This window comes from Leptodactylus fuscus, chromosome 6 (genome assembly GCF_031893055.1).
Source record: "Leptodactylus fuscus isolate aLepFus1 chromosome 6, aLepFus1.hap2, whole genome shotgun sequence".
Taxonomy (NCBI): Eukaryota; Metazoa; Chordata; class Amphibia; order Anura; family Leptodactylidae; genus Leptodactylus; species Leptodactylus fuscus.
This window is the reverse complement of record NC_134270.1, coordinates 182,053,272-182,066,813: the sequence shown is the minus strand read 5'-3', so window position 1 is coordinate 182,066,813 and position 13,542 is coordinate 182,053,272. Positions and strand designations below refer to the sequence as shown.

Below are 13,542 nucleotides of genomic sequence, written 5' to 3'. Positions count from 1 at the left end.
CATTAAGCAGGGTGCAGGGTACAACATTAACCAGGCCCGAGCACCAGGAACAGGTATTACAATGACTGGCGGATAATGCTTCCAGCTGCATTTCCACCAGCCAGTCAGCCACTACCCGCAGTCGTCTTCCTAGCCAAGAGTCTGCCCCTCCTTCCTCCCAACATGCCCAATCTTCCCAGCAGAGTCATCCCACCCTTGCCCACTCCAAGGATCTGTTTTTGGGTCCTTTTCCACTCTTCCTCTGTTCAATCACTTCCCGATTCCCAGGAGCTAACAGACAAATTTCTCTGCCCTGATGCCCAAACACTGGAGCATCCACCATCACCTGGCAATTTTGTGATTGTGGACCCACAACAAGTGTTTCTCGGCCTCAGTGATGATGACTAGACACAGTTGCCATCAGGGCAGGCTGCTGTCATGTGCGGTGTGCAGGAGGAGGAGAAGATTGAGGAGTTGGAAGAGGAGGTGGTGGACGATGAGGTGACCAACCCGACCTGGGCAGGGGTGATGTCTAGCAGGGAAAGCAGTGTAGATGTGGAGGAAAGCGCAGCACCAAAAAAGGTGGCTAGAGGCAGAGGCATGTCCAGAGGCAGAGGACAGCTGCTTCACAGAAGCCACGCCAGAACCAGCAAGGCCCAAGAAGTTCCTTGTCCTAGCCACTCAAGAAAAACTCCCCCATCCAGGCCACATTCCTCGATGGTGTGGAGATTTTTCAATGTATGCGTGGAGGACAAATATAGTGCTGTTCGCACACTCTGCAACTCTAAATCGAGTAGGGACTCTGAAAGAGCAACCTTACGACCACTGCCATGCGCCATCATTTGGAAGGCAAGCACTGGGCTCAGTGGGTGAGAGCAAATGCAGGACAATCATAGTCCTGTGTTGCTGCCACTGCCTCTCCCACTGTCCAGACCAGCAGCCAGGAAACCTCCACATCTGTCTCTGACACTTTGGTGATTTTACCCTCTTCCTTCCCTTTTCCTTCCTCAGCTCCTTCTCCAGCACCATCATGCACCTCTTCCTAGCAACTCACTATCTCCCAGACGATTGAGTGCAGGCAATAGTACAGCGCTACCCACCCCCATGCACAAGCCTTAAACACGCACACCCCCAAACTGCTGGCCCAGGAGATGTTGCCGTTCAGGCTTGTGGAGATGCAGGCCATCTGTGACCTGATGGCAATTGCGGCACCTCGCTATGCCGTCCCTACTTCTCCCGGTGTGCCTTGCACTAGCACGTGTCCTGTAACATCAGGCGGGCCCTTAGTTCCACGCTTTGCACTAAGGTCCACTTGACCACCGACGCGTGAACAAGCTGTGACGACGCACTAGTGAGTGTAACAATCCCCCTCCTGTGTGTGATGCGAGAATCCCTCATCGCCATCAGGGATAACGTATTGGACGCTGAGGAGTCTGGGATAGGAGCAGAACCTACCAGCAGGATAGTCAGTGCACACTCCTGTCCGCTTCTCAGCCTGTAACGATGGAGGAAGAGGAGGAGGAGGAGGATGAAGTGGTAGATGAGATGATTGTCACACACAAGGCTAGCGGGGAAGTGCAGTGCATCCCATTACTTCAGGGTGAAGGGAGGAAGAGGAGGAAATGGAGAGTGACCCTTCCAGTGGGGGCAGTGAAGTCATGCCAACTAACACCCTGGCACACATGGCTGACTTCATGTTGGGCTTTTCCAGTGACAAACGCATTGTCAAAACCCTGGAGAGCAAACAATACTGGATATTTGCAATCCTCGACCCTTGGTATAAAAATAACATCTCGTCTTTCATTCCGGTAGAGGGGAGGGCCAATCGCATCAATGCTTGCCACAAGCAACTGGTGCAGAACATGATGGAGATGTTTCCATTAACTCTCGTTGGCGGCACACTGGAGAGTTGCTCCAACAGGCGACAAACTGCCATCCGGTCCACACCCGACAGGGGCACACTCTCCAAGGTCTGGGACACGTTAATGGCACCCACTCGCCAAACCACCGCCACTGAGGGGCCTAGTGTCACCAGGAGGGATAAGTATAGGCGCATGTTGCGGGAATACCTGGCCGACACCAGCCCTATCCTCTCCGATCCCTCTGCGGCCTATACTTATTGGGTGTCAAACTTGGCCTTGTGGCTGGAACATGCGCTGTACGCCTTGGAGGTCCTTTCCTGTCCTGCCGCCAGCGTGCTATCAGAAAGGGTCTTCAGCGCACCCAATGACATCACCCATAAGCGCAGTCGTCTGTCAGCTGTCAGTGCTGACCGGCTGGCTCTGATCAAAATGAACAGCCAATGGATAGACCCATCATATACATGTCCACCAGTGTCAGGCACCCCGACATGAAGTTCCAGGTCTGTGCTCCAGCTCTTCAGTTCCTCCTCCTCCTCCTCTGCTGGTTTAAGGCTCAACTCACCCAAAGGGCCAAAAACTAAAACTCTGCTGGTGCAAGACTCAACTCACTTAAGGGTGCATGCACACTACGTAACGCCGGGCGTGTATGAGAGCCGTACACGCCGGCGTTACAGCAGGGCTGCCGGTCACTTCCCATTCACTTCAATGGGAGCGCTCGTAAACGCCGCTGTTACGAGCGCTCCCATTGAAGTGAATGGGAAGTGTTCGGCAGTCTGCCGTAATGCCGGCGTGTACGGCTCTCATACACGCCCGGCGTTACGTAGTGTACATGCACCCTAAAGGGCCTAACACTCTGCTGGAGCTCAGCTTAAGGGCCTGGAACTTCATTTGTACAGGCTCATGTTAAGGGCTAGAAAAGTGAATTTTGGAAGGTCTCACCACATCACACACACACACAATGACAGGTCAGGGGAGGACTGAAGGATTTCCCATTGTCTATTCCATCTGTGATTGTCATGGGGAACGTGATATAAAGGGGGGCTTGTTAATGTTTCTTTAGCGTAAAATATGTGTTTCTGTCCATACTAATGTGGGGGAAAGAAGGTTTCCAGGTATTTCCCCACTTTGATAGAGGTTGTAGTGAGTGTGTATAGTGTGTAGTTGTTAGGCTGTGATAGTGGGGTAATAGAGAGACTTTGGTGTGTTAGATGCCCCCAGACATGCGCCCCCTGCTGTCCCAGTTGCATTGCAGAGGTGTTGGCATCATTTCCTGAGGTGTCATAGTGGACTTGGTGACTCTCCTGAGGTGAATGGTGGGATTCCCTGAAATGAAGCATTTTCTCCCATAGACTATAATGGGATTTGATATTCGGTTGAATACTCAAATATCAAAACGAATATCGAATATTTGACTTCTCGCTCCTCTCTCCACTACACTAATCCCCACTGTATTATCTGTGTATTATCTCCTATCTCTCTCAGTCTAGCCCTATCTTTCTAATCTCTCCCCACAATCCTTCCTTCTGCTCCCTGGGCTTTCTATCTTGCCTGTGACATTTGACCTATAGTCCCTCATATTGGCCGTCTCCTGTCACTAGGGCTGTATTATGGGTGTTCCCGTCTCATTTGCCAGGTCATGTGATCCTGCGTGATATCTTTTCTCCAGTAATTTAGCCAGTATTGCAAACCCAGTAGCGAAATATTGGGGTCAGATTTGTAATAACATCCTGTATCTTTCTAATTCCTTGTTTCTCTATTTGCCCACCATTTGTATCGGTTACTGTATGGAGCCCCTTTCTAATACCCCGCCACACACCTCCTGCTATCTCCCGTATTATCGCACCTACAGGCCACTGATATATCAGAGATAAGTAATGATATATCGCTGGAAACTCTTGACACATGTCTGGCAGAAGACCTGAATCCAACTGAACCCAACTTTTATAGGTTATGAGATACAAATTGAAAGAAAGATCATAAGCGGAAGATCTGGAAGAGCGACGGGGATTATCTCCATCTACATATATTATATCCTAGTGGGTGCGTTTGTTTATAGTGGATGACTTCTACATGAGGCCCAAGGCAAGGTAATGGATCCAGACAACTCCTCACATCGAAACTCTGCCTGACTCTTGTCCTTATATAATCTCAGCCGTGTCTGGATGAGCCCGCGGTCTCTTCTGGACTTACCAAACACGTCGTCGTACGTTGTATAGTGCCCATGCTTGGTACTGGAGCTCCTATGAAGCAGAAGTGACACTCACTGGAGAGAGAACAGCGGACTTGTGGTGGTCCCGGTTGTCAGACCCCTTCCAATCTGATACTGATGACCAGTTCTAAGTGTGAATTGAGTTTACAATGGGTTCAGGAGCACCAGGGAGAAAAAAACATTGAAGAACCAGTATCAGAACGGGAGTGACGGGAATCAGTAAGGTAGACACCTACGTGATAGACATCTTGTGACCGAGTATCACAAAATCATATTGTTTTGATGGTTGTCGTAAAATAATGAACATTGATACTCACATTCTCCAGGGTCTTTGGTCCTCTTCAGGCCTCTTCTTGCCTCCTGGGCAAACTCAGAGGTTCTTGGTGACTTTGATTGGGCCTTGCTCACATGACCACTCATGGGCACCGGTCATGGAGTGCAGCAGTTCAATCTTCTTTATGGGTTTCTTCAATATTAAAGGTATTTCTTTAGCTTTTGCTCCCTCTATTGTGAGACTACACCTCATATACATCATCTAGGTATATAAAATACAGCAAGGTCTGTAAAGAACCACACAATGGACTTCTATGGCCCTCACGTCAGATCAAGGCTTCAGACATCTGTTTTAGTGACCAGGTATCAGACATGTATCCCTCACCTTTGTGGGTTCGTACCTTTAAACTTTATTGCTATATATGTGATACTAATATAGTTGTGGCCAAACGTTTTGAAACTAACACCAATTTTGGTTTGCCCCGAATTTGCTGACTCAGTGGTGCTTGACATCATTGTCTTCTTCTGTTAACCATAGTTTGCATCCAATGCTGCTTGTTAGATTGCCCCTTTATTACTCATTGATTGGATCATCAAGAACTGGTCTAGATTAGGAAAGTTGAGCACCACCATGAGTCCTGTGCCATGCCAACACTGTTTGGAAACCAAAATATGTATCAGTCGTAAAACTCTTGGCCATAATTGTACAGGACAGTTGTCTCCGTCCATGTTTGATGTCCAAGTACTGACCTCTGACCTCTGCACCAACTCTTTGTTGCATAATCAATATCCTTTATTTTCTGCCATAGCAAACAGTGATATCCGTGTAAATATCCGTGTCCAGCCGTCTACCAGCCAAACCAAGACTGTCCAATAGACAACCACTCAGTTGCCGTTCTGTCCCTGTTGTCCCTGTTCAGAATCCAGAAAGGCGTCCTGGCCATTGGAGCAGGTCATGGTGCCGTTCTGACACAGATTGTTGTCAGGGTACAGTTGTCCAGAGTTATTGCACAGGAGCTCAGCCCCACAACCTTGGAAAGCGACTGTCTGACAGGTTCCTGTAAAAACAGAGACATGGGGTTTAAGATCTGCAATATCTGAAAGGGGAAATTCACGTTTGCAACCAAATTTTATCTGCTCAGACTACATAGAAATCAGGGAACATTAAGAAGACCCTGGCGTTACCCTTCGTTCCACCCTTGAGTACTTCGTTGCAGACTTACCTGTCTGTTGGATCTTTCCTGAGAAGACGATACATCTATTCTCATCTGCAGTACATTTTGCGGTGGCGTTGGCCATGCAGTTCTCTTCGTTCTCCGCGTAGCAGGTGGGACATCGCAGGTTGTTCTCTGTCTTATTCCGTGGGGTGACTGGGAACATAAAGGATGAAATGAAAATTTGTCTCCACTGCCCAATGAATCCCAACCTAGTAAAATATCGCAAGGCATTAGAGCTATCTATAGTGGTGTAGAGGTAGCAATTGCCCTGGTTCATGGAGGAGCTCTAGAGGTTCCTGATTAATGGGGGAGCAGTGGAGTTCCCCAATTCATGGGGAGATTTTGGGGCTCAAGTTGGAGCTCTGGGCTGCCCTGGCTCTTGGGGATTTGTGAAAGGCCATGGTTCATAGTGGAACTCTGGGGGACCTGGTTCATAGGGAAATGTGGAGGACCCTGGTTCCTGGGAGATCTTTGAGGTGACCTGATTCATGGTGGACCTCTGAAGGGTCCTGGCTCGTGGGGATTAGTGAAAGGCCATGGTTCATAGTGGAACTCTGAGGGACCTGGTTCTTAGGGAAATGTGGAGGACCCTGGTTCCTGGGAGATCTTTGAGGCGACCTGATTCATGGTGGACCTCTGGAGGGTCCTGGCTCGTGGGGATTAGTGAAAGGCCATGGTTCATAGTGGAACTCTGAGGGACCTGGTTCTTAGGGAAATGTGGAGGACCCTGGTTCCTGGGAGATGTTTGAGGTGACCTGATTCATGGTGGACCTCTGAAGGGTCCTGGCTCGTGGGGAATTGTGAAAGGCCATGGTCAATGGAGGAGCTCTGGGGGACCCTGGTTCATGGAGGAGCTGTGGAGGGCCCTAATACCTGGGGGAGCTTTGAGGCCCCCTGATTCATGATGGATCTTTGGGTGCCCTGGTTTCTTGGGGAACTCTGAAAACCTAGGTTCACAATATCTCCTGGCCACATAAGTCATTAACATTATTATAAATGATATATGGTAGGGGGAAACCCAAGCACTTCAGGCTTCATGATGGGATAGCATCCTATGTGTGGCCCATGGTGCATGGACCATCTTGGTGTAATTTGGTACTCTTGCCATTTTCCACTTTTGGATGATCCATGGGGCTGTCTTACCTTCGAGAGCCTTCTTGTTGCAGTAGTCTTCAACGCAGCATTGCACTGTGTACCTTGCCTGGTACTGGTCACTAGTGACGCTGTAGGTGATGTTGCAGATCTTGGGGTTCAGGTTACACGTCTTTGACACAGAGTATGAGGAATTGTTTCCATCTCCTACGAAGACATAGAAATCATTACTATTGTATTACATTGACGTGCACAGTTGTAGCAGGACTCTCTGATCCATGATGGTTGTAGCGAGGGTCCCCCCTTTTAGCTAAACAGGCTTAAAATTGGATTAACAATGACAGTAGACAGGCAGAAAACAAATATGGCTGTCCAAGCGTATATCTGTTAGGGAATTACTAGATGAGCAATTCCCCAGTAACTGCTGCTGGAGCCTGGAAGGAAGAGGAATGACAGAGACAGTGAGTCCTAATACTGAAACCCAGCCCCGTCCCTGCCTATATCCTAGGTGGCAGAGGACAACTGGGCGACAGACCCTTCCTACAAACAAGTGTAAAGGCAAAATGCAGACAAGACAATCAGATATGGATAATCAGCAAAGCCAAGGGTCAGAACCAAATGGGCAATGAAGCACAGAGTCAGAATCCAAGAGAGTAGTCACAGAGAATAACCAAAACCAGAAATATAAATATACAGAAAACAGTAAGAAAGCAGCAAGCTCAGATAAGCTAATAGCAAGCACAAGAGAGGGCGGGGACACAATACGAAGGGAGTCTGCCCTTGGCTCAACTGACAAAGAGAAATGTCAATCAACTAGCTACAAACTTAACTCCATAGTAGCCAGAGGACTAATAGCACAGGATGACACAAAGCAACAAAAACCAAGCTGTGCTAAAACAGACGGAGCACAGGAGCACAAATAGACACGCCTCCTACGCCATAACATGTGACCAGAGGATGGCGCAGAGGCCTGAAGGGGCAAAGATGATACAATATCAGAATATAATGGTGAAGGTCCCAGTATTATATACAGTACTTAGTAGAGGTCTCAGTATTATATACAGTACTTAGTAGAGGTCTCAGTATTATATACAGTACTTAGTAGAGGTCCCAGTATTATATACAGTACTTAGTAGAGGTCTCAGTATTATATACAGTACTTAGTAGAGGTCTTAGTATTATATACAGTACTTACCACACTCGGTCTCAGTATTATATACAGTACTTACTAGACTCAGTCTCAGTATTATATACAGTACTTAGTAGAGGTCTCAGTATTATATACAGTACTTAATAGACTCAGTCTCAGTATTATATACAGTACTTACTAGACTCAGTCTCAGTATTATATACAATACTTACTAGACTCAGTCTCAGTATTATATACAGTACTTACTAGACTCAGTCTCAGTATTATATACAGTACTTACTAGATTCAGTCTCAGTATTATATACAGTACTTACTAGAGGTCTCAGTATTATATACAGTACTTAGTAGAGGTCTCAGTATTATATACAGTACTAACTAGACTCAGTCTCAGTATTATATACAGTGCTTACTAGACTCAGTGTCAGTATTATATACAGTACTTACCAGACTCAGTCTCAGTATTATATACAGTACTTACTAGACACAGTCTCAGTATTATATACAGTACTTACTAGACTCAGTCTCAGTATTATATACAGTACTTACTAGACTCAGTTTCAGTATTATATATAGTACTTACAAGACACAGTCTCAGTATTATATACAGTGCTTACTAGACTCAGTCTCAGTATTATATACAGTACTTACTAGACACAGTCTCAGTATTATATACAGTACTTACTAGACACAGTCTCAGTATTATATACAGTACTTACTAGACTCAGTGTCAGTATTATATACAGTACTTACTAGACACAGTCTCAGTATTATATACAGTACTTACCAGACTCAGTCTCAGTATTATATACAGTACTTACTAGACTCAGTTTCAGTATTATATACAGTACTTACAAGACACAGTCTCAGTATTATATACAGTGCTTACTAGACTCAGTCTCAGTATTATATACAGTACTTACTAGACTCAGTGTCAGTATTATATACAGTACTTACAAGACACAGTCTCAGTATTATATACAGTACTTACAAGACACAGTCTCAGTATTATATACAGTACTTACCAGACTCAGTCTCAGTATTATATACAGTACTTACCAGACACAGTCTCAGTATTATATACAGTACTTACTAGACTCAGTCTCAGTATTATATACAGTACTTACTAGACACAGTCTCAGTATTATATACAGTACTTACTAGACACAGTCTCAGTATTATATACAGTACTTACTAGACACAGTCTCAGTATTATATACAGTACTTACTAGACACAGTCTCAGTATTATATACAGTACTTACTAGACAGTCTCAGTATTATATACAGTACTTACTAGACACAGTCTCAGTATTATATACAGTACTTACTAGACACAGTCTCAGTATTATATACAGTACTTAGTAGAGGTCTCAGTATTATATACAGTACTTAGTAGAGGTCTCAGTATTATATACAGTACTTAGTAGACACAGTCTCAGTATTATATACAGTACTTAGTAGAGGTCTCAGTATTATATACAGTACTTAGTAGAGGTCTCAGTATTATATACAGTACTTACCACACTCGGTCTCAGTATTATATACAGTACTTACTAGACTCAGTCTCAGTATTATATACAGTACTTAGTAGAGGTCTCAGTATTATATACAGTACTTAATAGACTCAGTCTCAGTATTATATACAGTACTTACTAGACTCAGTCTCAGTATTATATACAGTACTTAATAGACTCAGTCTCAGTATTATATACAATACTTACTAGACTCAGTCTCAGTATTATATACAGTACTTACTAGACTCAGTCTCAGTATTATATACAGTACTTACTAGATTCAGTCTCAGTATTATATACAGTACTTACTAGAGGTCTCAGTATTATATACAGTACTTAGTAGAGGTCTCAGTATTATATACAGTACTAACTAGACTCAGTCTCAGTATTATATACAGTGCTTACTAGACTCAGTGTCAGTATTATATACAGTACTTACCAGACTCAGTCTCAGTATTATATACAGTACTTACTAGACACAGTCTCAGTATTATATACAGTACTTACCAGACTCAGTCTCAGTATTATATACAGTACTTACTAGACTCAGTTTCAGTATTATATATAGTACTTACAAGACACAGTCTCAGTATTATATACAGTGCTTACTAGACTCAGTCTCAGTATTATATACAGTACTTACTAGACACAGTCTCAGTATTATATACAGTACTTACTAGACACAGTCTCAGTATTATATACAGTACTTACTAGACTCAGTCTCAGTATTATATACAGTACTTACTAGACACAGTCTCAGTATTATATACAGTACTTACCAGACTCAGTCTCAGTATTATATACAGTACTTACTAGACTCAGTTTCAGTATTATATACAGTACTTACAAGACACAGTCTCAGTATTATATACAGTACTTACTAGACACAGTCTCAGTATTATATACAGTACTTACTAGACTCAGTCTCAGTATTATATACAGTACTTACTAGACAAAGTCTCAGTATTATATACAGTACTTACTAGACTCAGTGTCAGTATTATATACAGTACTTACAAGACACAGTCTCAGTATTATATACAGTATTTACCAGACTCAGTGTCAGTATTATATACAGTACTTACCAGACACAGTCTCAGTATTATATACAGTACTTACTAGACTCAGTCTCAGTATTATATACAGTACTTACTAGACACAGTCTCAGTATTATATACAGTACTTACCAGACTCAGTCTCAGTATTATATACAGTACTTACTAGACACAGTCTCAGTATTATATACAGTACTTACTAGACTCAGTCTCAGTATTATATACAGTACTTACTAGACACAGTCTCAGTATTATATACAGTACTTACTAGACACAGTCTCAGTATTATATACAGTACTTACTAGACACAGTCTCAGTATTATATACAGTACTTACTAGACACAGTCTCAGTATTATATACAGTACTTACTAGACAGTCTCAGTATTATATACAGTACTTACTAGACACAGTCTCAGTATTATATACAGTACTTACTAGATACAGTCTCAGTATTATATACAGTACTTACTAGACACAGTCTCAGTATTATATACAGTACTTACTAGACTCGGTCTCAGTATTATATACAGTACTTACTAGACACAGTCTCAGTATTATATACAGTACTTACTAGACTCAGTCTCAGTATTATATACAGTACTTACTAGACTCGGTCTCAGTATTATATACAGTACTTAGTAAAAGCCTCTGTATTATATACAGTACTTACCAGACATAGTCTCAGTCACTCGGGTCATGCAGCTTCCACAGGTCACCAGGGTGCCCTCACAGTCACTCTCATTGAAATTTCTGCATTCGTAGCACAGAACGCAGTTACCTGGAGAAAGGGGGCAAAAACTTATTTTTAATATGAGTATCAGATTGTGTAGAATCTATTCCAGATGAAGTGGTGACAGCAACTAGGCAATGTGTGGAAGTCAATGTAGACATATCAGAGAATAACATTGGTGGATGTCCATAAGCCGGGACCTTCTATGGTGTCCCAGACAAATGATGTCCTCCACTCTGCAGAGTTCCCGAAGCTTGGAAATGTCCTTCATAGACTGTATGGTGGAAATAATGTCTCTTATCCAAGTACCCTAGTCATACGCCAGTGACACAATGTTTTTTTACATTGGAGGCTGTGGACCTTTCTGGACATGGACCCTTAGACATTGCTCTTTATCATAGAAAGGCAACACTGCCCATGAAGAAGGTGGATTAGACCCATCTAATGAAATGTCTACCCCACCCAAAGCTCCATAAGTCTCCTTGTGTTGGACTCTCTTCTTCATTGCTGTACATGTTCTCCTTGGGGGACTTTAGGTGAGGAATTTCAGATGGACTTCCACCTTCCACTTCCAAAAAACATCTGAAATCTGCCTCCCAAAGCTTCTAACTTCAGCACGCTTGCAAAAATGTAGGCATCAGCTTGTTTCGGGTGGAATATAGCTAGAATTAACATGATGCCGCATACAATTAGAATTAAAGATGATACAAAACCATAACAATGGTACAACTAATAGATGGCACAGAGGATGGACGTTGTGTCAGGAGGGAAGAGGCCATCTACAGACCCCGGGTTTCTTGGAACACTTGTCTGGTGTTGTCTAACGTTGTCTCTCCATTGCTGGAGAGTAGGTGGGTTCCGATGTCCCCGTAGCTTACATAATTACATAGTTACATTGTAGATGAGATTGGATGAAGACATCAGTCCGTCAAGTCCAACCTATAACCCTACAATCCCCTACAGTGCTTAGCAGCTTGGAGTGGCCATGTGGAGAGTGCAGCGATTCTCAACGGGGGTGCTTTGGTGACCTACCAAGGATCCTCTGACAATCTGGTTGGGAACATGACCATAAAACCTCCTGCAATATTATCTGTGTCCATAAGACTGTTTTGAAAAAAAAAATTGGTAAGGGGTGCCCCAAGCTAATTTTTTTTCCAGGGTTGTCCCTGAATCTGAAAACATTGGGAAACATTGGTGTAGAGGGTTTGAACTCTCCCAGTAGGGAGCCATAGGACTATGTTCCTCTGGTGAAGAGGGGCTGAGATATTACAAACCCTGTCCAAGGACCGAGTTCCACAGAGGGGACTATTTTTGGGCATGTATACCAGAAATGAGTGCTGGTATTTGAGGAAGTCTCACAACTCCAGCAGATATCACAGAGATGAACTCTACTGAGGGACACTGGAGTCCTACAGCAATGGGTCAATATCGAAAATTTTTATACTACTCGAGAAATCGTGGACTTAGAGAGAATAAGAGTGACCACAGGATCAGAAAACGGTCTGCCAAGCCCGGTTTCCCATTCTCTAAACTAAAATAACCTGTTGGAGAGGACAGAGAGGCAGAAGAACCCTTAGTCTTCTGACTAAATCTCACCTGCTTTAATGGTCACAGAGACGATGAAGACGATGGCCAAGAATGTTCTCATGGTGATTCTTGGTTGCTGCCTCTCTTATTATTACGATATCAATGGCCCGTAGACTCCTCGCTGTATATATATATATACCTGCTGCCCAGGGTTGGGAGAGCGACATTAACCAGACTGCCCTAATTATTTCCTGTCTTCCCTGTTAACTACCAGATGCAGAGCACATGCGAGGCGGGATCCTCCAAAATATTCCATAATGATTCCCTACCCCAGTATAATTACTGTCATAGCCCAGTCTATTGGGCAATATCAGATAAATACGAGCGCAGCCACGTCACAGCACATTATAGCCCATCATTATTTTGTACCACAGCATTCTATCCACCATAGGACATCCTAGGACAGGCCGAAAGGTCAAAGTCCAGGAGAACGGTTTGTAATTGGGAACGTTCCAGAATTTCTGTATTGATCAACCTCAATAATTTTTTCTCCTCGTTCTGAGGATTGGCTGTCACTCTGCCCAGGTTCACCTTAACCACCGGGCAAACTAGGGACCTCTTGGAACAGCGGGACAGTCAGGTGCTGCACTGATGATCAGAGCGCTGGGTCCTGATTTTAAATATATCAGCTCCGCGAGTCACCAGTCAGACCTCGACTAGTGCACCAGAGCCGCAGCCAGCCGGCAGGACTGGAACAGCATGAGGGGAATATGTTATTTATCTTTGTGTTTAATGTATTGTACTGCCTTAGGGGCCATTGGGGATGGGAGCCAATGTGGGGGCATTATACTATGTGGGAGCCAATGAGAGGGCATTATACTATGTGGGAGCCAATGAGAGGGCATTATACTATACGGGAGCAAATGAGGGGGCAT

General features: G+C 44.0%; 1 protein-coding gene across 1 annotated transcript; it reads right to left on the bottom strand.

Annotated features, from left to right (window-relative positions):
* Positions 1-5,208: 5,208 nt before the first annotated feature.
* On the bottom strand, positions 5,209-12,739 carry LOC142210220 (phospholipase A2 inhibitor and Ly6/PLAUR domain-containing protein-like). Its single transcript, XM_075279245.1, has 5 exons — positions 12,677-12,739; positions 11,021-11,128; positions 6,684-6,839; positions 5,547-5,693; positions 5,209-5,381 (listed from the first exon to the last, which is right to left on the bottom strand). Exons 1-5 carry the CDS (start codon positions 12,726-12,728, stop codon positions 5,209-5,211), a joined length of 636 nt encoding a protein of 211 aa, XP_075135346.1. The 5' UTR covers positions 12,729-12,739.
* Positions 12,740-13,542: the final 803 nt, after the last annotated feature.